At 36.3% G+C, this 22,205-nt stretch overlaps 1 protein-coding gene across 3 annotated transcripts; it reads right to left on the bottom strand.

The window, feature by feature from the left end:
• Window positions 1-1,586: 1,586 nt before the first annotated feature.
• LOC110442172 (elongation of very long chain fatty acids protein 2-like) lies at window positions 1,587-19,475 on the bottom strand. 3 transcript variants are annotated; one of them, XM_021485646.1, is made up of 8 exons: window positions 19,401-19,475; window positions 9,617-9,693; window positions 7,842-8,032; window positions 6,787-6,882; window positions 5,058-5,229; window positions 3,522-3,646; window positions 2,657-2,745; window positions 1,587-2,251 (listed from the first exon to the last, which is right to left on the bottom strand). In XM_021485646.1, the coding sequence occupies exons 2-8, from the start codon at window positions 9,678-9,680 to the stop codon at window positions 2,059-2,061; spliced, it is 930 nt and encodes a 309-aa protein (XP_021341321.1). In that variant the 5' UTR covers window positions 9,681-9,693; window positions 19,401-19,475; the 3' UTR covers window positions 1,587-2,058. The 3 variants fall into 3 exon arrangements, with proteins under 3 accessions (XP_021341321.1, XP_021341320.1, XP_021341322.1); XM_021485645.1 differs by lacking the exon at window positions 19,401-19,475 and adding an exon at window positions 18,880-19,378; XM_021485647.1 differs by lacking the exon at window positions 19,401-19,475 and adding an exon at window positions 18,105-18,226.
• Window positions 19,476-22,205: the final 2,730 nt, after the last annotated feature.

Below are 22,205 nucleotides of genomic sequence, written 5' to 3'. Positions count from 1 at the left end.
TTAATGTTAATCGTGATGTTTTCCTGATCATGATCGATTTGAATCCTAAATTGCATGTGTTTAACTTTTAAGTTTGACAATCATGGACAAATTTGATTTTTTCTGTCGACCAAGCTGACAAACTAGACACATGGATTCACCACTCTGACCTTGACAACAACATTGAATAAACAATGGTAGTTATATGTCGTGTACATTATTACGTGTGGCACTATATATCAGACATTGGATACGTGCAGACGTTCCAGTTCGATGATTATTAAAACATATTGTTACATTTATATCCAGATTTGCTGGTATTGCTGAAGTACATATACATCACTACTGACTAAATTAGCATTTTACGCAAATTTACGCAAATTTACCATTTTGTTAACATTTTAACATTTTGTACAAAACTTCAACAGATTATAAATAAGTCTTTTATTTGTATAAAGACATATTCAAAAGTATTTATACTCAATAATTATGTGAAGATATTTTGTATCAAATAAAGATAAATAATGCCTGTTGTGATTTTCTCTCCACTAAAGAGAGCACTATATTTTACAATTTATCTAAAACGGTAATTTATGTGATTCTTGCAGTCAAGCATTCGGCAAAACTATTCCTAAATATGTGAGATCATGATGTGAAAATTATTAATATATTTGTAAATCAGTTAAAAGAGAATACAAAATTGAAGAGTATTTTCTAACAACATAAAAACACAAAATATATCAACTAATTAAATCGAAGATCACACCAACAACCTTTCATCAATCACACTATTTTAGACATAACGACTAAACTAGGTTATTAATCAAAGTTAAATTAATAAAACAATATAAGAGTAAAAGGTTGATATATGATTATATGGAAAAATTGGTCGCCATTGTCGAGGGTTTACATTCATGGACTACACTGAATAAATTAGTAATGGTACCAACTGTGGGACAGGACACATTACACTTCCGGGAAATGATTTCACTTCCGGTTTTTCGGGGGTTCATGAAACCTTTCCCGTTTGACTTTTTGTATTGATACTATGGCGCATGGTTTATTTAAAAAGGTTATTATATATCATGCAAAAGTATGGCCGCAGGAATGCATTCATATAGTGTATGTATACAATGTATTATATATTATGATTGATGTATACAATGTATTACATGTATATATTATGATTTATGTATACAATGTATTATATATTATGATAAATAATTCAAACATTGTATCTACATTGTATCTACATTGTATATAGTTCTTGTATAGAATATATGTATGCAATATACGTACGTATTTAATATGCATATGCAATGTACATGCATTTATACAAAGTATTTATACAATGTGTGTGTATATCATGTATGTATAATACAATATATAGCATTATTCACAACAAAAATGAGCAATTAAACTGCAGGTAGACACAAACAAGCCTATATAAATATGATTGAAAGATAAACCACGTGTGACAGTGAAGATTTATAGCAAACACAAATAAAACTAATACAGGAAAACAATTGCATTGAGCAGGCACTCTGTTGGTACTCTTTCTAGCACCGGTGAAACTGTGTGGTTTTCTCTTAAAATAGACAAACCTGTTTGCCGTAAAGAAATTTATTGAGGCAAAAGAAATACGTGTACAATAGGGACAAGGTTGACTCCAGAATAAATATTTCTGTAGAATCGGTCAGGAGTGACCGGTAAAATTTCTACTGTTTATACGTAAATAAGGAGCATATAGATTTAGGAATTTGACAGGTCCTCATTTTTTGGCGTAGTTAATAAAGGTGTAGACAAAAAGTATATGCATATACATGCCGGTCAACTTGTTAAAAGCCAAGAACAAATCAAACGACAAGTATGGCACTAGCGTTTGGTAATACATTTTATGATATAGGCGTTTGTTAACTAACCATATAGTATAGTATTAAACAAAACCATGTATATAAATTTGCCATTTAAAGAGTAGAAATCATTAAGCCTAGAGATATAAATCCCATGTCATGTGCATTGCATAGATATATGGCTATTATGTTCCCTGTAACAGTTAGGCGGACATGAGAAGCAACGTTAACGTGACACGACGTCAGTCCGGCCATTCAAATGACCGTTTGAATGCCCATTCACAGCAGATTTATGCACTCCGTTGTTTAAAACTCCATTAGAACTATCTTCTGTCTTTTTGGCCGCTCCTAATCGTCTCTTTTTGATGTACGCGTTGAGGTAGAAGTTCCCAAACAAGATTAGCATGCTAATCATATACCTGGTGGGAATATAACAGTATTGTTTAATAGTCGAACGCGGAAATAACAAAAAGGAATGGAAACATATATCAGTTATGGATTATCTTCAGAGACTACCTTCAGGAAGTCCATAAAACGGTTTCTTATTGGAAGCTCTTAATCAGGTTCAGTTCTCATACAAATACATTCTTAACTGTAACTGCAACGGAAAGTTTTAAAAACGGTATAAAAGCACAGATGATTTTATTTACAGAGGTGGTCACTTGCCTAGGTTTGACTGTATATACAAATCTAGTGAGAACCACATGTTGAACTACATTTAGAGAAATACGTCCCTTTCTGCTTAGTTATTACTGCTGTATTGACATTGAAAAGAAAAAAAATCGGTGCAAATGGCATACACAATGCACAACGCGAAAGCTTACCCTGTTATTAAAAACTGTCCCCACATTGGGTAGTCACACCCTGTGTAGGCCGTCCGCATTGTATGAACAAGAATGAGGACAAACTGGACCTGTTAAACAAACAACATCACACAGGTTTAAACGTCTGTAAAACATGTTATGAACAACTTAATATCAATCGTCCTTTTCCAAATCGATACTGTGGTCCATAAATATGTTATTCTAAATAAAAATAAAAAATAAAAAAAATGAAAACTTGATTTTTTTAATTTGGCTTTATTGACCGACTTCTGTCAATACCAGGATAAAAAAAATAATAACCACACACAATATGTAAATAAAAAAAAAACACCACGTAATTAGGAAATACAAAAGCCGAAGGTAAGACATCGTGAACGCTCAAAATAACGGCAGCAGCTTCATAGTATCATAGGTTAGTCACACACTACTCATCTATACAATCCGAGACGTCAGATTTAGACATCTGTGTGGTAATGCCTAAATATAACTGTTTATTAAAATCGACTTGAAATGGCATGTTCTTACTTTCATCCGTAATGGAATAAAAATGAAGAAGAACAAACATAACACCAATACACAATATGACAAAAAGATTTGCTGTCTGATTAAAATATCGCGCGTTAAATATTTATATAAGTACGATAAAAATACACTTTAGTACAACATACATATACCCCAGTGCGATATATGTATACTTAGTACGATATCACGAATAGATATCATGAATAATCTGGTTGAAATAAAGATGAAATATGTTATCAATGTATGTATAAGTATAATTAACCAAACGTAAAGGACTAACAAAAGTTAATGAACAGTATCTTTTTTAATATTTTATCAATTTTCGGCTGTTATATGTACTTACTAATTGATATTTTGTGATATATTTTTTCCACCAAAGTTTGCTCCTCATGGACGGAATGGCTGCCAGGGCGTAATACAGATACATGATGACATGGACAGAACAGTTCAGACTGCTGGAGAACCAGGCTGCAACAGAGATGTTTGGACATGTTTATATATGGGGTAGCAAACACAATTCACGTGCCTGTTTACAGCACCAGCCATTATGCATTGACTGTTTAGCATATTAACGTGAACTTTATAATATCCGTATTTTAAGAAATATAAAAACTGATAATTATTACAATTTGTTCTGGTCACCATTAGACACACTTATACGCACAACGGGAAAACTCTCTTTATATGGATAATTCCGGAGGGCGAACAATTCGGAAGAAAAAACATTCCCCTATCGCTTTAGATATCACATATGATACATCTTTAAACGTGCGCTGATCTTTCAACTTCTAAATCTGACACAATTTGTATATACTCTCACGCAGTCAACAGTCTGGTCCAAATCTAAAGGTTCTTTAGATGGGGAAATCCATCATGGATGTTAGAAATACTGCCAACAAGCAAAGCTAATAATATGGGAAATACATGTTTACCCAGCATTGGTTCTAGTTCATGTCAGTGCAAACAGAGCTCTTAACATATGATTTCGTTTTTAAGGGCTGTATCATACGTGATACCGTCGGCACGAAGAGGATTATGCTAGTAATACCTCACAGATGAAATTCAGAATCCAAAAGTCTTTTTTAAAGATTATAAAATAACGTTTTATAGCGAAATGTGCTGCTGAAACTTTATCCAAGTTTTGGAATGAAAACCAGAATTTGTAGGGGTAGTTACCATACCGTGAATTAATACCAAAAAAAATCAAAGTGATCGAATACATAATTACAATGTAAGCGGAGATATGATAGCGTGATCTCTGTAAGTATACACCTAATGATCTGACAGTATATATTGTATTGTATCGAATTGTTCCCATCATCTTATGTTGATCGGGTATATGAGCCGGTATATTTCTACTTTCGTAAAAGATAATCGGTCAACTACCATTAATCTTTGGCCAATTCTTAGTGACGTCAGATTCCTAACGACGATAACGGTGTTCAACATTGAGTGTTAGACATGGTTTTGTTTGACGTAAGGCACAGAATGTTTCCTGGTTTAACCTTCACATTGTCCATCAGGAAAGTATGTATCACTCATCACCAAATGATGAAAATGCTAATGTGGCATTAAATACATGTACACAGTGACATGCCGTAAACGTTTCACGATACTCCATGTTCAAAATTCTATGTTTATTCTATGTTTATTTATATTTTGTAAGTAAGCCTGTCTATTTCCAAGTTTTATGAAAATGTGGCTAAAAGCTAGAAAACGATACAGCGCTTTTATTGTCAATACCTGGAACGTAACCTTTTATCGAAATTGGATGTTGAAAAAAATTGTCAATGATCATAGAATCCAATGCAACAATAACGTAACGTGAAATATCTACGACCCGCCACAGCATATATCACCCGCGAGACTGAACACTTACACTGTCCCCCAGGAAGGTATGTGGTCACCCACCACCAAATGTTCAACATGCTAGAATGGTGATAGACATGCAGGAATGTAATTTGATCATTCTTCTTCCTGAGTACCATCACAACTGTATCCATAAACTCTAATAGTTTGGAGAGGAAGTACCACCAAAACACAGTCGCTATCTGCAAAAAAAAACAGGCACAATTTCATTTGACATGTTTTATTTCCATCAATAGAGTTGGTTTTGAGACAAATTGAACAAGACTCCCTGAACATGACCTATTCAAATTAGTAGATGCCCTATGTATGCATGTTTCAATTGTGTTTCGAAGATGCCCTTAAAATAATTTGGGGGGTTTTCATGAAAGAATACCGTAAATAACTGAGACAGATAATTTTGAGTAATTTCCCAAATGCAGGCTATCGTGATTTCAAATATTTCGCAAATCTTTCTTCCGATAGTTCAAACATAAAACAATTAAATAAAACACCGTGAAAGTAAATGTTCGTAAAAAAATAGCCGAAGTACAGCAACTGATTTATTGCAAAACATTAAAAACGTGAAAAAATACGCACGACAATCAAGAGGTTTACAATAATGTTCGTCACATAATAATGGAATTATGTGAGAAGATTAGATAATCGAAGCACTGTTTATGTTATTTACACACGCGTTTACTATATTGAATCAGATGCGGCAACACTAGCTATTAAAAGCTTCACCTTTCATTGATCTAGATCCTAGACGAGGATTTTATATTTCACTTGATCACGATTTTTATTTTATATTTCACTTGATCACGATTTTTATTGCATATTTCACCTGATCACGATTTTTATCTTTTATTTCACTTGATCACGATTTTTAAATCTTTTTTATATAGCCTTTACGAACTTGTAGTAATGACTTAATTGATGTCACGATACGCAACCATTAAAATATTGAACAAAATAATCTCAACAAAGATTATCGGCTAGATCCCCTTATAAGACTTGTGACTGTGGTCGACATAACCTATTTTGACATTGAACACTGCCTGCGGTGACTCATGTGTGTACCCGGTTGATCAATAGAGGCGTTTAACTGTATATCCGACAATACAGTGTTTACTGTTGATATATGCATCTCAGAGCAACAGACCCAACAAACGTTCATAGTCATTTATTCTCATAAATACATACACTCAAACAGAACCATAGGCTTTTAAAACTCGTCCTTACAGTTTTTCATATACAGTGTTCACCTGTATTTCAGTAGAACATGTGATTTCATACAGGCGTCTTTCGTATTTGTAAGGGTAAAATTGACAAAAGTCTATGTTATACCTCTGTCGAAGAAGAGTTCTGATTATTTCGCTATATTTCTTCATACGTTCTGCTTGCCTATTTATATATATCCTTTTTTAAACAGAATCACTTCTTCAACCTAGATTCCACCCCTGGACATCGTGATTACAAAGCATGTCCACTGCACTAACGATTGTGACACTTGTTAGGTTAATATTTTAATAATAATGCAACAATAAAGAGGATTATTTCAAATATTTCGTTCATTTACTCCTTAAAACAGTCAAACGTATTTACAAGATCCTCGACCTTTCCGGGTCTTTATTTGAACATAATTATGAATATTTAACACAAACGTTAATCTTAATGTCTGTATACAACATACAAATGTAGGAAGGCCCTACCTTAGATGATTGCACTGGACCGTAGAACATATTTAACACGTTACGTACCCGTAGTTCCTTAGGATTGTTTTGTGTATCTCGGTTGTATTTACAGCACCATGGATCCTCATTAAAATAGCCAATATCATATGCACTAGCAATTATCTGAAAGAAAGGACAGAATTGTTATTAATTTCATGCATTGACTCTAATTCATCATCTTTAACAATGAGAGTTGAGGTTTTTATTGGTGTGTAAGCTGTTGAATGCGAGATATTACAACAAAGGGTAGATGTGTACCAGTATGACATGTTTTGTTATACATTATACATTATATCCTACAGGCCTTGTAACGCAACATTAATATTCAAAGAAGATCATCAGTTTTTAATCGTATATTTTCAAAGGAAGTTCCTTTTCTTTTTTCACCTATTTCATATGTCAGTGGTAGAGTAGCCTATTGTCTTTCAAATAAATTGATGTATTTCCTCTTTTTTAATATTCTCTTATCTTTCTTATCAAACAGTTCCTCCACTACCTACGATTGAGAATATCGATAGGTTGATGTTATGACATTGACAAATGTTTCATCGATAAAGGGTTATCAGGACACTTGCACTGCGCACGACTTTAGGGGGAGGACCAAACGTTTACTTTGTTTGTCTATCTACATTCATATATTAAGTTTTGGTTCTTTTTTTTTGTATTTTATAGTAATTATAATACAGCTCATATGCCTACCATATGTATCCAAAATGTCCACTGTTTTCATAAAAGTAGTTAATAGGTCGTTATTTTGACGCTTTGGCCAAAACCAAACGTGGCATAACATACAGATAAACAGTATTAAAGTGTTCTTACCGACAAATGTGCTACACGACAAATTACATTAAAATTATATAGTAAGACACTCTATCTAAATAAATGACGTTCGTTTTTCTGTTGGTAATATTCCTATAACTTTACATTAACACAAATGTATATCAACATCAAACTAGTTGTGGACAGATGTTCCCTTCATTACGAGAGCTTTGTTAATGTTGTCAATCTTACTCATATTAAAGGAGTAATGATGCTCCTTAGAGGAGTTCTAAATAAGTTTCCTATAACTATACATATCTCACCTCTATCATCAAATACAAAGACACGAACACAAGACCAAAGTTGTAGACGACCATGAATTTCTGCAGATTAAACGGTTTTCGGTTTTTCATCACTTTTGGACCGATGAGAACAAAGGCGACGTATAACGCTGTTAGGATCCATACGTGTAGTGGGTTGTCGTCCAACAGGAGCCAATACCGAGTACGGGGGTCTGTGGAGTAAGTGGTATAGCACGTGATATCAATATCCAGCTACTAACTTTACACTGCTGACCGGTAATCTTGCGCACCGAGAAAAATATTATTTCCGTAGAAAATGTTTTTTACAACATAAATTGTATTAATATGGCAGAAAGTATATCTTGCTTGTACAACTGGTACTTCAATCGATTGGCACATTCTCGCTTAGTTTTCTTAAATCTGCACTTGAGAAAGGCTACTACTAATTACATTTCATGTACGTAGAAAATCGAAACCCAAGAGGACCGGAATCAGCTGTATATGGCCGTCAATTTGAGTAATCATAATAATATCGCAGTGACATTTTTTGTTTGTAGTTGAACAAAGATTATAATCATGAAAATGCTTCATATCAATAAATTGTTTGATATATAATAAAAAAAAAATGAAGACAATGTTCATCAAAGATATCAGGATCACAACATCAAAATTAGATGTGTTTTACAAGATGACTTTCTGTTCATCAGATTATACATGCAAGCCTTGTGTATGGTTATTATAATAAATATATATGTAGATGTAGATGCATCCATTACATGCAGTTAGCAAATGTGCATTGTACAAGTTACAAGTCGACATAATTCACATTTAAAAAACATAATCAGGATAAAATCACCAATTAACAACCATCCGGGTGAAAAATTCAATATATTCCAATGCACCGGAAATAAAACAAGAGGCCCATGGGCCTTAACGGTCACCTGAGTCCTACAGTATTTATTTTTGTTGTTGAAATATGTATCAATTTGAGTAAAAAATTGTTAAGTATAACGTTAACTTAAGTTTGTCAGAATCATGAGCTGATCTTTCCTAATAGGGGCCATGGCAGCTAAATTGTATTTCTGATCGACCCGAAAAATAACAAAACTTTGTCAGGACCATGAGTCGATCATTCCTACTAAGTTTCAGTTCAATCGGCCCAGCAGAACTTGACTTTAAGTTGAAAATAGTTTTTCAAAATGGCGGCCGTGGCGGCCATATTGAATTTCTGATCGACCCGAAAATTAACAAGACTTGGTCAGCTGGATGTCAGTAACCTTCCCATGAAATATTAATGAAATCCCTTTGCCAGTATTTCAGCTTAAGTTGAAAATGTAAAATGTTAACGGACGCCGCACGACGGACGCCGACGGATAGCAATAGGTCACTTGAACTAAAGCTCAGGTGACCTAAAAAACTACAGCCAGAATTCCAAATTTCCGGTGTTCCATAGAGATATGTATTTAATCGCACTTTTGTCCAATTTTATCTAGAATAAATAACCTTTTCTAATTAGAAAAAACTATACCTATGATATAAATTATGTCTAAATTATAAGCAAAGATAATAATTTGTGAACAGCTTTGAGACGACCTACGAACTAGGTTGTGATAAATCGGTATACTCGAATTATCCTTATTATTAAGTAAAAATGAATTCAAGGAACTGTTAAATGTATAATAAGATAAAACCTATTACGAAATGATTTATCCTGAATAACAGATTAATTTTGTAGAAATCTGTATTTTCTAAGAAATCTATCCTTTATTTACAATAACAAATTTGCATAAACTTACCTCTGGTTGACTTCCCCTCCTCATAAGCCAGTAATATCTTGCTGACAATAGTATTGTTAAACATGGTTCGATGTTTCCTGAAACGAAACAGCATTTTGAAGTATAGCTAACTTCCTGTGTTATAACAATAACTGGGTCAGTTATTTTCTAATAATGTAAAACAATTCAACTTTGTTGTAATTTAAACAAAAACATACATCAAAGTCAACACACAAGGCCAAAATGTAACTGTAATCGCTAAGGAAGGACAACAGACTAATCACGCAACAAAATAAAACACATCATAAACAGATACATAGCTAAGTTCCATATTTATGAAACCATTCCCTTGCTCCAGCATGAATTCTGTGTTCAAACTTACTTTCTTGTAGCTCGTTAAAATCAAGTGATAGATTAAACAAAAGCGAACATGAAAACATTGTTTGTCTTGAAGTCTCTCCAAATCCTTGAACAATTTCAATACTTGAAAATTTCATCACTGGAGTATGAAATTGGGCTTTGGCATGGAATCTGAGCACGAGAACTTTTCTCTGAACGCAGGTTCAGGTGACAGTTCCTGCACCAAATTTGGCACGTTATAATGTCATCGATCAAATCAAGGAAAATGCGTAGTAAAATGACCCAGTTTCAGAAAACATGCGATTTTGTCATAACCGTTCATAGTATGACACCGGGAGAAGTCTAGATCGACAGAAAAATATTTTTTCTTTAATCTGATGTTTGAGTTGACATATATCATGCAGATGGCAAGCGGGATGACACGCTAAATCCCAAGTGAGTAGCGCAAAACACACGATCGGAAATCTTAACAGAGCCTAGAGAAAATGGCAGGCTGTGTCCATATTTCCGATCGTCAGCCTGACCCGCTTGAAAACTGGACTCAGGTGTCCGACATGATAATGTTAGGCCATGAACTATCATACAACTAAGTTTGTTTACTGTTCTAGAAACACTGTACCGGCATTGAAAGCCGACATGCCGTGTGTTTTGTGCTACGAAAGCATATCGTAACTGGAGATCAATAAACGTGTCTCCAGGGTGCGTTCTCATTGCCTGTTCTTTTCTGCCCGGAGCCATAACATCATGTCGCGAGGGAGTTATTGTGTGAATATGCTGATTGCAATATTATTAGAGTGAGACTATCCCAACTCAGACAGCAGTAAAATTAATCTGCCTATTTATGAGATATTGGAATCGAAATTTGAAAGGTGAAGAAAATGTTGGTGTTTATTTATATATGTCCTTCTCTAACATTGTTCTCGTATGTTTTACAGATTATAACGACTGATTAACATTGATGAAACTCGTGATATATGTTTACAATGGATTACAATACATAACGTTACACATTAAAACGAATGTAAATAACAATAGTGTCAGCACGCGACGACAAACTCATAAGTCGAAAACAACTCGCAAACGCAGTAACAGGAACTGGTGACAAATGCATCTCCATGGACATCCAACCTTATGCTATTTACAAGTTTAAATGGATTTTTTCCTGAATTGTGATTTTTATTCAGCTTGGAAAATGAACATATAAAAATGAGTTTTTTCATCAGTTATTGAATATTTTTTCTGAAATTTAATGTGCATGTACCTCAATTATGTTTGAGAAATATTGGAGGAGGACTTTTTCGAGACAGGGATTGTTTAATGCTAACGGAATGCCTTATTGAATTTGATATACAGTTTGGTGTGGCAGCCATATTGGAATGACCTTAAGTTCACCCCCAACAGTTCGTGTGTGCAGAGCAATGTACGTGATGTCACAATCGATCCTGACACACTGACACAAGTATAAAGTACTGACACTCGTGTTATATCAGTGTCCGCTCGGTGTAACTAAATTGTCCCCTTCAAATACAGGCGCAGGGCAATTAATACCACAGGTTCAATACAACAGTCCAAAAAACGATAACCTACTTAATTTATCTTCCAAATTAAGATACGATTCGTTTTCAGTCGACAGAGTACTTTTGTTAGTATATCAGTGTGAAGTTTGGAATTATCACAAGAAAAGTTGCACTTTGATTCAAATTCAAGGTTGTGCATCTATCTCGATAATATCGTTATATCATCAATAACATCATATACCGTGTAGCTAACTCTCGTGATAGAAACCAGCTTCAAGGTTAATTGCGATAGCCGATTTACGTTATCATCCAGATAAAACGGTTATGGTGTGAAGGTGAATATGGTCAACAGTTTCGGTACAACAATGTAAAGGTCGGTAATTAGCAACAGAAAAGAATGCAATCAGTATAAACAAAACTCAAATTTAAATATGAAAAAACCCAGAAAATACCATAGCTCCAACAAAAGAGGACATGATAATCAAAGTTGAGAGTCTCGAGAAGACTACAGGGACCGGTAGGATTAAACAACAAGGGTATGCACCATGAATCCCCACAAAACGAGAGCCACAATACAATGGATAACCGTGGACGAAATTACGAATATGATGGTGTTCCTGGTTGACAACACTTTTGTATACTTAGGTGGCACAATTTTCCAGCAAACTGTTTGAATACCAATAAGAACACATTATGCCCCTATATTGGCCAATTTTGTTCTGTTTTCATACGAGATTGAATGTATCGTGAACGTTTCAGAACAGGTAACAAATACCTTTCCAAGACCTTAAATTTTCCTTTCAGATACATCGGCGATGTGTTGTCTGTAAATAACGACATTTCATCATCACAACAATCGTACATTTCCTCGTGATTTTGAAACCAAGGACACTACACACTGTTCTACATCCATTAATCTTTACCAACAACATGACCATCACGGATTGTTTGTCACTTAGTTGTATAATAAAGGTGACTATTTCGCTTTTTATCCTTTCGTGAACTTTCACTTTCTTGATAGCAAAACTCCTGTCTACACATTAACGGTGTTTACATCTTGCAGCCGATTAAATATTCGCAAGCTTACTCTGAATATCACGATTTTCGTCATGGATGTCGTATGCTGACGAATAAACTGACAACACAGGGTCTCCAAAGCTGTATGTTTGTTTTTGTTTTGTACATCATCGCAAAAGCTAAGGTCATAAGCAATCGGGATCCTTGGGAGACACCACTGAGTAGGTAAAAGTAAAGAAAACGAACGATGCAAACTGATGATTGTTAGGTATTGTGGTCGTCCTCATGATCTCATTTGCAAATATTCTTCTGATGCGATAATAATGTCGATCTTTTAAAAAAAAAAAAAAAAAAGAACATTTGTGAAGCTTCATCGTTTCTACCTTGGTTCTCTCTTCTAGAATATACATGTAGTATGACGACATTACATAGCTGGTGGTGTCGATGAAGCAGAAGACGCCTACCCTTCAGGAATACCTGGCCAAATCTGTTTTTTGAATTTTTTCATGTATCCCCATGTCAATTTTTCCTTTGTTGATATATCAACCTTGCGTTTTCGATTTCAACTTCCAATAACGTTTTGTTTACACTACTTTGTTCTCTTGTCGTAGCAATCGTTATGATGTATAAGGTCTATATGGTCGGCAGGAGTACAACACCTGGATATCTGACGTTTTACTAAGTACATAGCAATCGTAATGATGTGTTTTGTCTATATGGTCGGCAGGAGTACAGCACCTGGATATCTGACGTTTTACTAAGTACATAGCAATCGTTATGATGTATAAGGTCTATATGGTCGGCAGGAGTACAACACCCGGATATCTGACGTTTTACAAAGTACATAGCAATCGTTATGATGTATATGGTCTATATGGTCGGCAGGAGTACAACACCTGGATATCTGATGTTTTACTAAGTACATAGCAATCGTAATGATGTATATGGTCTATATGGTCGGCAGGAGTACAACAACTGGATAGCTGACGTTTTACTAAGTACATAGCATTCGTTATGATGTATATGGTCTATATGGTCGGCAGGAGTACAACAACTGGATAGCTGACGTTTTACTAAGTACATAGCATTCGTTATGATGTATATGGTCTATATGGTTGGCAGGAGTACAACAACTGGATATCTGACGTTTTTCAAAGTACATAGCAAGGGTATGATGTATATGGTCTATATGGTCGGCAGGAGTACACCACCTGGATATCTGATGTTTTACTAAGTACATAGCAATCGTTATGATGTATAAGGTCTATATGGTCGGCAGGAGTACAACAACTGGATATCTGACGTTTTTCAAAGTACATAGCAAGGTTATGATGTATATGGTCTATATGGTCGGCAGGAGTACAACACCTGGATATCTGACGTTTAAGTTCATAGAAAGGTTATGGGCTGTTTTACCATAAAAAGAGCATTACATTCAGCATTTCACATATACCAGAAACATACAAATAAGCCATTGGCTGTTCGGATAAAGATTTTAATCACAAACGCAATGGTCTACGACCAACCGTGGCGTGTTGTGAAGGTTATTTAGGACACAGTGTGTCACTTAGGTTCAGTATAAAGGTAGGACAAAACACCGGTAAAACTAATATACTTTCGGCGGTGGCCTGCAGAACATTGAATACTGAACACGTTAAAGCATGACTACAAATCTGTTCGCCATTCGGGGAGCCTTATTATAGATGGATTCTACAGAATTAAGGGATAGATGTCTTTTCAGTAATTGAATGCTTATTCAATAAACAAGTTTGTAAAGCTCCTTTTTTGTTTATATAGAGGTTTGAATATGATTTAAAATTGTATGTTTCAAACACATAGTATGCGGATTTGTTTCAGCACATTTCTTAGAACCTCATCATCCTTCTTATTTTTCATGGAAGTAACTGGTAATATATCTGTAGTGGGATGATTTTTTACCAGCTTCTGGCTACAAATTAAATCCCTGGACAGTTGTACACTAGCCTTCGCAACGGCTAATCATGACAGCAACGCAGCGTCACTTCAAAGTGTTGCCAAACTGATCGGCCACTCTTTAAAACTGAAGGGCCTATTAAAAGTTTTGCCCTACTGATCGGCCACTCACTGAAAGGCCTAATCATAGTGTTGCCTAACTGATTAGCCACTCACTGAAGGGCCTATTCAAAGTGTTGCCTAGCTGATTCGCCACTCACTAAAGGGCCTCTTCAAAGTGTCGCCTAACTGATCGGCCACTCATTACAAGGCCTCTTCAAAATGTTGCCTAACTGATCGGCAACTTACTGAAGGGCCACTTCAAAGTGTTGCCTAACTTATTCGCCACACACTGAAGGACCTTTTTTCTTCAAAGTGTCGTCTAACTGATTCGCCAATAATGAAGGGCCTCTTCAAAGTGTCGCCTAACTGATCGGCCATTCACTGAAGTACCTTTCCAAAGTGTTGCCTAACTGATCGGCCACTCACTGAAAGGCCTCTTTAAAGTGTTGCCTAACTGAATCGACACTTATGAAGGGCCTCGTCAAAGTGTCGCCTATCTGATCGACCACTCGCTGAAGGGCCAATTCAGAGTGTTGCCCAACTGATTCGCTACTCACTGATGAAGGGCCTCTTCAAATGTTTGCCAAGCTGATCGGTCACTTACTGTAGGGCCTCTTCAAATGTTTGCCTCACTGAACGGCCACTCATTGAAGGGCCTCTTCAAAGTGTTGCCTAACTGATCGGCCACTCACTGAAGGGCCTCCTCAAAGTGTGGCCGAACTGATCAGCTATGCACTGAAGGGCCTATTCAAAGAGTTGCCTAACTGATCGGCCACTCATGATCACTGAAGGGCCTCTTCAAAGTGTTTCCTAACTGATCAGCCACTCACTGAAGGGCCACTTCAAAATGTGGCCGAACTGATCAGCTATGCACTGAAGGGACTATTCAAAGAGTTGCCTAACTGATCGGCAACTCATGATCACTGAAGGGCCTATTCAAAGTATTGTTTAACTGATCGGCTACTCACTAAAGGGCCTCTTCAAAGAGTTGCCTAACTGATCGGCCACTCATGATCACTGAAGGGCCTATTCAAAGTATTGTTTAACTGATCGGTCACTCACTGAAGGGCCCTATTCAGAGTGTTGCCGAACTATTTCGCCACTCACCGAAGGGCCTCTTGAAAGTGTTGTCTAACTGATCGGCCACCTACTGAAGGGCCACTTCAAAGCGTTGCCGAACTGATTCGCCACTCACTGAAGGGCCTCTTGAAAGTGTTGCCTAACTGATCGGCCACTTACTGAAAGGCCTCTTCAGAGTGTTTCCTAACTGATCAGCCATTCACTGAAAGGCTTCTTCAAAGTGTTGCCTAACTGATTCGCCACTCACTGAAGGGCCTCTTGAAAGTGTTGCCTAACTGATCGGCCACTCACTGAAGGGCCTATTCATAGTGTTGCCTAGCTGATCGGCCACAGCAGTGGCAGACCTTGGACACGGTGGCATGATACCTCACCAGGTCTTGTTATTATGACAACGAGCTAACCGGAAGTGTCAAAAGAGACATAGCCGGAAAGAAACGAAACATAACGGGAAAAAATTAAGATAGATTCATGTTACATGTATTGTAATGGTGACAACAGGACGCTTTTTATCTCTTCGCGCCTCCAGTCTGTTTCCTTCTTTCTTCTTCTGTTCTTCACTTTGCTAAGAAGTGGATTTATGTCGTTATAGGTTCGTACCTGTATACTTACACTACTGGTACATGTGTTACATTGTCGGCGTTAAAAGGTATGTGGTTAAATACAGCCCTTAAAAGACTGCCTTGACATTCTTATTAGTCAAAAGAGCTGATAGTAAATATAATTGGATCACTGCATAAGGCTACAGATAACAGTACTAGTGCACTTCATTGAGATATATGCCCACGTCATCTGTATGAGATACTAGAGAAATTACGGTAACACATGAAATAGATATTCAGCTACACACAGTGTATTATAAATAACGGGACGTGACCTGTTTACACTAAGAATCAGTCGCACCACGACACCATTGAAACACTGTTTGGTCAACGGCTGAAACGAAATCTCGCCTAAACAGATCGATCGACATCAAATCTGAAATATCCAGACAACTATGAACTATTGTACGTGTAGGAGGGCTAAATCTTCTACCCTTTTGATAGATTTTATTTATTCACAATTACAAATATTCGGTTACCATTGCAATGCAGCAGCAGCAGTTTTAATTTACTGTATGATTCGGAAATTATATAAAGTATAAGTATAGGTAAGGGAACAGTGATCGTTGTGAACAGAGACCAACTGATTTGTAAAAATCACAATGACCGTGAGAATATAGTATATTAAATGTCTTACTAGCTAGAGGCGGGTGGGAGATTGAGTGTTACGGGTGAATTGTCAAGCCTCGTCCACTGAAATAGAAGTTTGATGGTTCGCCTGTATGTTTGCACTGTTGATATTGAATCGATGGGTCGTTGGTTGACCTCATGTGCCTTAAAGTAGCTTTCGTGATATGAATGAAATGTGAGCGGGCGGCGATGTGCACAGACGTAGGACAAATCTACCAGACAACGTACAGGTAAACCCACGTGATTTTAGGTTGTCTTACTCATCGTTGAATACGTACACTTGATTGACAGGTATAATCTACATGTACATGGGCAAAAGTGTTTGCTAACTTCAATTATGGCACAAATAGAAACGCTCTGTTACCAATAAACACACATGAGTAATCAATGGCGGATCCGAACAGGGCGGTGCTGGTGAAGGAATATTCTAAAATAGAAATCTTGCCCACAAACACTGCTAACTGTCGCAGTGAGATACTCTGTTCGTTTCACTTTTCCCCTCGCTACTCCCAGACAATTCAATAAAGGCTGCTGACAGATTGAAGATGTTGACGGAAATTGTAAGGTAACATGGAAATTCCTGTCCTAGCGTGACCTGCTAGTTCCTCACTTTCGAATACTTTGGGGGAATTTGATAGCCTATATATATATATGAACAACTCGTACATGGCGGCACCGATTGCAAATATATTCTAATAATAATGCGTGACCATTCCACATGTCAGTAACAAGATAACGCTGTAGCATCCCAAATACGTGTAATCAAGATAATTACTTAATGAGATTACCTGTCGCACATGTATGGCATATCACAGCTGACACGCCGACACACGTGTGCTGATATTGTACTGGTACATATGTACAGGGGTGTCCTTGGGGTCTACACTGTTCGCGTCACACAGAACAATGTTTGTGTTAAACTAGCAACACGATCCTATTCTCGGAACAAATATACTTCAATTTTACACTTTACATTTTATAAGTTTTCACATGAAACCGACAAATGACAGTTATGTTGTGATGAATTGAGAAGAATAAGCCATATACATATTTTCGAGGTTATTTTTAGAAAGCCCTGTTAGCTTTTTGGTATTATTTAAATAAGTCGTGTGAAGAATCCGATAAAGTGTGCTGTATGTATGTATAACTGTTTAAAAGTTATGATTACTCGAAACTGTCAGTTTGCGCATCACTATAGTATAAATTACACACCTGCGCATCACTATAGTATAAATTACACACCTGCGCATCACTATAGTATAAATTACACACCTGAATCACGAAACAGCAACACCTGGAGGATCAAGAAGGTATTTTGGACTTCGGGATAGGTACCTCCAACCTCTATACAATCAAAATCGTCACGGCGTCAACAAGTCGTGTTCAAAAAAGAACACGCCCACAAACTGTACGGTTGTTTCAGCGTGTCACTCACTGCATATGGCTCGTCGATTGGTTGATAGAACGTTTGAGGTCGGTGTCGTCCTTGATTTCAAAAGCAGTTTACAACATTGTATCTTTTTCGGAAACTTGTTGTCAAATTAAGATTACGCATACACGTATATGGAAATGTAAAATTTGCATTGCACGTACATGTTTCAAACCATGTACTGTAATGGTATTTTTGATTACAAGAGGTTTGTGGGCGGGTTCTTTTTGAACACGGCTTGTTGACGTGACGATTTTGACTGTACTCCAACCCCAAACGCCCACCCCTAAACGCCCACCCCGATCCCAAGCATAGGAATTTTCTTTAAAACCATGTTTTTTCTCTGTCGATACCAAAGATTGGTTTCTGGATCCGCCACTGGTAATACGTTCATTTATAGCAAGGGAGGCTAGCGTATAATATTTACAAAAACCTTGGTATGATTTATAGTATCAAAAAATCCCCGAGTCTCCCTTATTAGACGCTATTACTTTCCGTGGATGGCAAATGTCAGCATTACACGTGTTTACGGCGGGCGTGTCCAGGCAAAAATCGATAAAAATTATCCAGAAATTACGGAAATTTATGACCATGTAAAATAATAATCTTGTTTCTTACCTTTATCGCCCTCCGGTGTAGAGACACTCTTTACATACACCTTTAATTAGCACAGGCGGGTATATACGTTCCTATGCACAGATGACATTGACCATGTGTTGAATGTCTGGCTGTACGCCGGGTATATGAGAACCACACAGATCTCCCCACTATTGTTGATCCAACATGTGTGTCGTTAGGGGCGAAAGTAGGTCAATGCCACCAACATTCCATGTACATAGATTGATTGATTGATAGTATTCAGCAAACGATAGATCTATATATGGTTTCTATACTGCAAGTATTTTAGTTTAGCACATGTGAGGTGTATGTTTTACTCAACCACTCCTTACACACATACATCCGCAACGGACTATATAATATAGTCCATGGTCTCGTATTCTTTTTTTTAACATGGTTTAACTAAATCATTGTTAGGCAAGGCCAGAAATAAGTGTTCAAATGTGCTAAATCGACGGTCTACCCTGAAATTATTTTATCAAAAGAAAGTTAGAACAATGTGACAAAGGTAGCTGACTAACCTGGGTTTCCCCTCCTGTGAGCAAACACGGAGTGACGTCAGACAGCTGTGCTGTCTCTCACTGGGACCGGGGCTGAGCAGGTCCGAGGCTGGTGAGGACCGTCAAGATAGGATAACTCGTCCGGATGTCAGTCATGATATCTACAGTTGAATATATTATAACTACCTTTTATAGTGTATACGGTCCTCAGCGGGGACGTTATGATCAGGGAATAATTCATTTATGAACTAAACAAGAGCCGTATTAAAAGAGAAAATACGTAGAACTCCGACTTATAAGAATGGTTATATATGCCGTATAGTCTATAACTATTGCTGTTAGCGTGTACGATCCTGAGAAGGGACATCATGATCAGGAAATCTGATCGTGAATTTCAGGTTTTCCCTGCTCAGTACCGTGAACTTTATAAGATGTATGATAATTATTTTGATCGTTGAAATAAAGTTATTGGATTTACATTTCGAAAATATTATGATTTGTTAAATATTCCTATAACTAACACAGTATTTCCTATCCTAATCTACCTGTACTATACCAAAACAGACTATAATGACACCTCTATTGTTTTCCAGTGTTTATGTAATTCCTTTGATCAGAAAAAAAGTAGGAGAAAGGAGAACAAACCCTTTTGATGATGTTCGGTACTAGATTTACTTATGTGATGAATTACAACGGATAAGTTTAACATTTGGTTTCCTGATCAGGATGTCCCCGCTCAGAACCGTGTATGTTATAAGATGTATGTATATAGTATTTCGTCATTCATGTTACCTATTTTGCATCTAAAAATCATAAGGACACAACTTTCGACTGTATTCCATGTTCAATTTACTAATGTGATGAATACAAACGGATATCTTTACCATTTCATTTCCTGATCAGGATGTCCCCGCTCAGAACCGTGTAAGTTATAAGATGTTTAATAATGTTTTCCATCCTTGATTAAATGTATATATCCATTGCGAAATCATTATGATGAATCTTTTGACTTTATTCATTACTAACTTTTCCTTTATGACGAAAAAGAACGGATACATTTATCATTTGAATTCCTGATCAGGATGTCCCCGTGTCTGTTTTAAGGTGTTATACTCTTCAGTAGATTTACCGTTTGGAAATCAAGATGACACCTCCCTTGATCTTTCACATTCATGAGTGTATGTATTGGATAAAAATGACCTACCGGAATAATTTCCATTTGATTGCCTGATTAGGATGTCCCCGCTCAGGATTGTTTACAAATATGTTTCTGATTGTATAAGTGGTTGTGTGGAAAAAAAAACACGTTTATGTCATTGTGTCTGTTTTGGTCAATTTCGTGGTAGTTTGACAGGTCAATTTACAGTGCTGCAGGTATTTCATAAGTAATAAAACCATTAATTTGTTTTTCATGATTGTAATGGCACGGCGGCGTTTCATAGAAAACGGTATAAGGTGTATACTAGTACTGTATACAAACATGAAACAATTTGGATTCATTGTAGTCTACTCCGATCCAACACCACTGTGTGGTGTATGTACATGTTAGAACCAGTTTATTTTGTTTTGACGGATAGGCCAGTATGAAAAGTTCTTTGGAGAAGGAAAAGAAACTCTTATGTAAAGGTTATTGCATGGTTTTCGAGTAACAAGGGATTTATTACACCCGAGCGAAGCGAGAGTGTTATAAGTCCCGAGTGACGAGAAATCATGCAATAACTGGCTTACTGCATGCTTCCCAACTCTAACAAAACAGAAAAGTTGAGTAAAAAATGTTTACCTGGACAATCTGTTTACCTACCCTACACTGAAGATATTTTACATGTACCTGTATGAGTGAGTACTAATCATAACCAGGTAAGATTCTCAATAGCCCAGTCTGTACATTGCCCAATTCACATTTGTCTATGTATTAATCAAAATGTACACTTAAATAACAATGGTGATACTGTTGATTCTGAAGGTCAGAGGTTTTTATCAAGACCAAAGAGATGGAATACTGATTCGAAAGATATTTTTGTAAAACATGTGGCTGATAGAAAACTATATATAGATAGCATTATTGATGGTACGGATGACACTGAGAATGTTGTAAATTTGGATTTTATTAATGACACTGTACATAAATTATGTGAAATTTTCATCGGTGCTGCCAAACATGCTTTTGGAAATACCCAACCCAATAACCGCACTAAAAATAATTTCAATTTTAAAAAACCATGGTTTACCAAAGAATGTAAATCTGCTCGACAAAATTACAGAAAAGCCAAAAGATTTTATAAAAGGTATGGGGAAATAAGTTTAAAAGAGGACTTATATGATAAGGAGCGTAAATATCATAAAACACTGAGCACTGCTGTCAAGAATCATAAAACTCAGATTAAAAGCAAATTAAAAAATCTGAGGACTAGAAATCCGAAAGAATATTGGAAAATAATAAATAAGGGTGCTCCAAAGAAAAACACATGTAAGGCAAATATCGATGATCTTTTTGACTTTTTTAGCAAAAGTTTCAATAATGATTTTGATGGTGATGACAATCATATACTGTCCCTTGATGAACTCAAAGAGTTGTCTAACCTTGAAACTAATACCTTTATAAATGGTCCAATTACTCCAAGTGAAATTTTGAAATGTGTCAATAGATTGAAATCTAATAAGGCTGTTGGTGATGATTTAGTATGTAATGAATATATCAAATCAACTACTGACATAATGCTTCCATTATATGTTAAAATGTTTAACTATATACTTGATTCTGGTAATGTACCAGAAGCATGGCTTATGGGTAATATTATCCCCGTGTTTAAAAATAAAGGTGATATG

Source organism: Mizuhopecten yessoensis, unplaced genomic scaffold (genome assembly GCF_002113885.1).
Source record: "Mizuhopecten yessoensis strain PY_sf001 unplaced genomic scaffold, ASM211388v2 scaffold716223, whole genome shotgun sequence".
NCBI classification, from domain to species: Eukaryota; Metazoa; Mollusca; class Bivalvia; order Pectinida; family Pectinidae; genus Mizuhopecten; species Mizuhopecten yessoensis.
The sequence above is the reverse complement of the archived record's forward strand: the minus strand, read 5'-3'. Positions and strand labels throughout refer to the sequence as shown.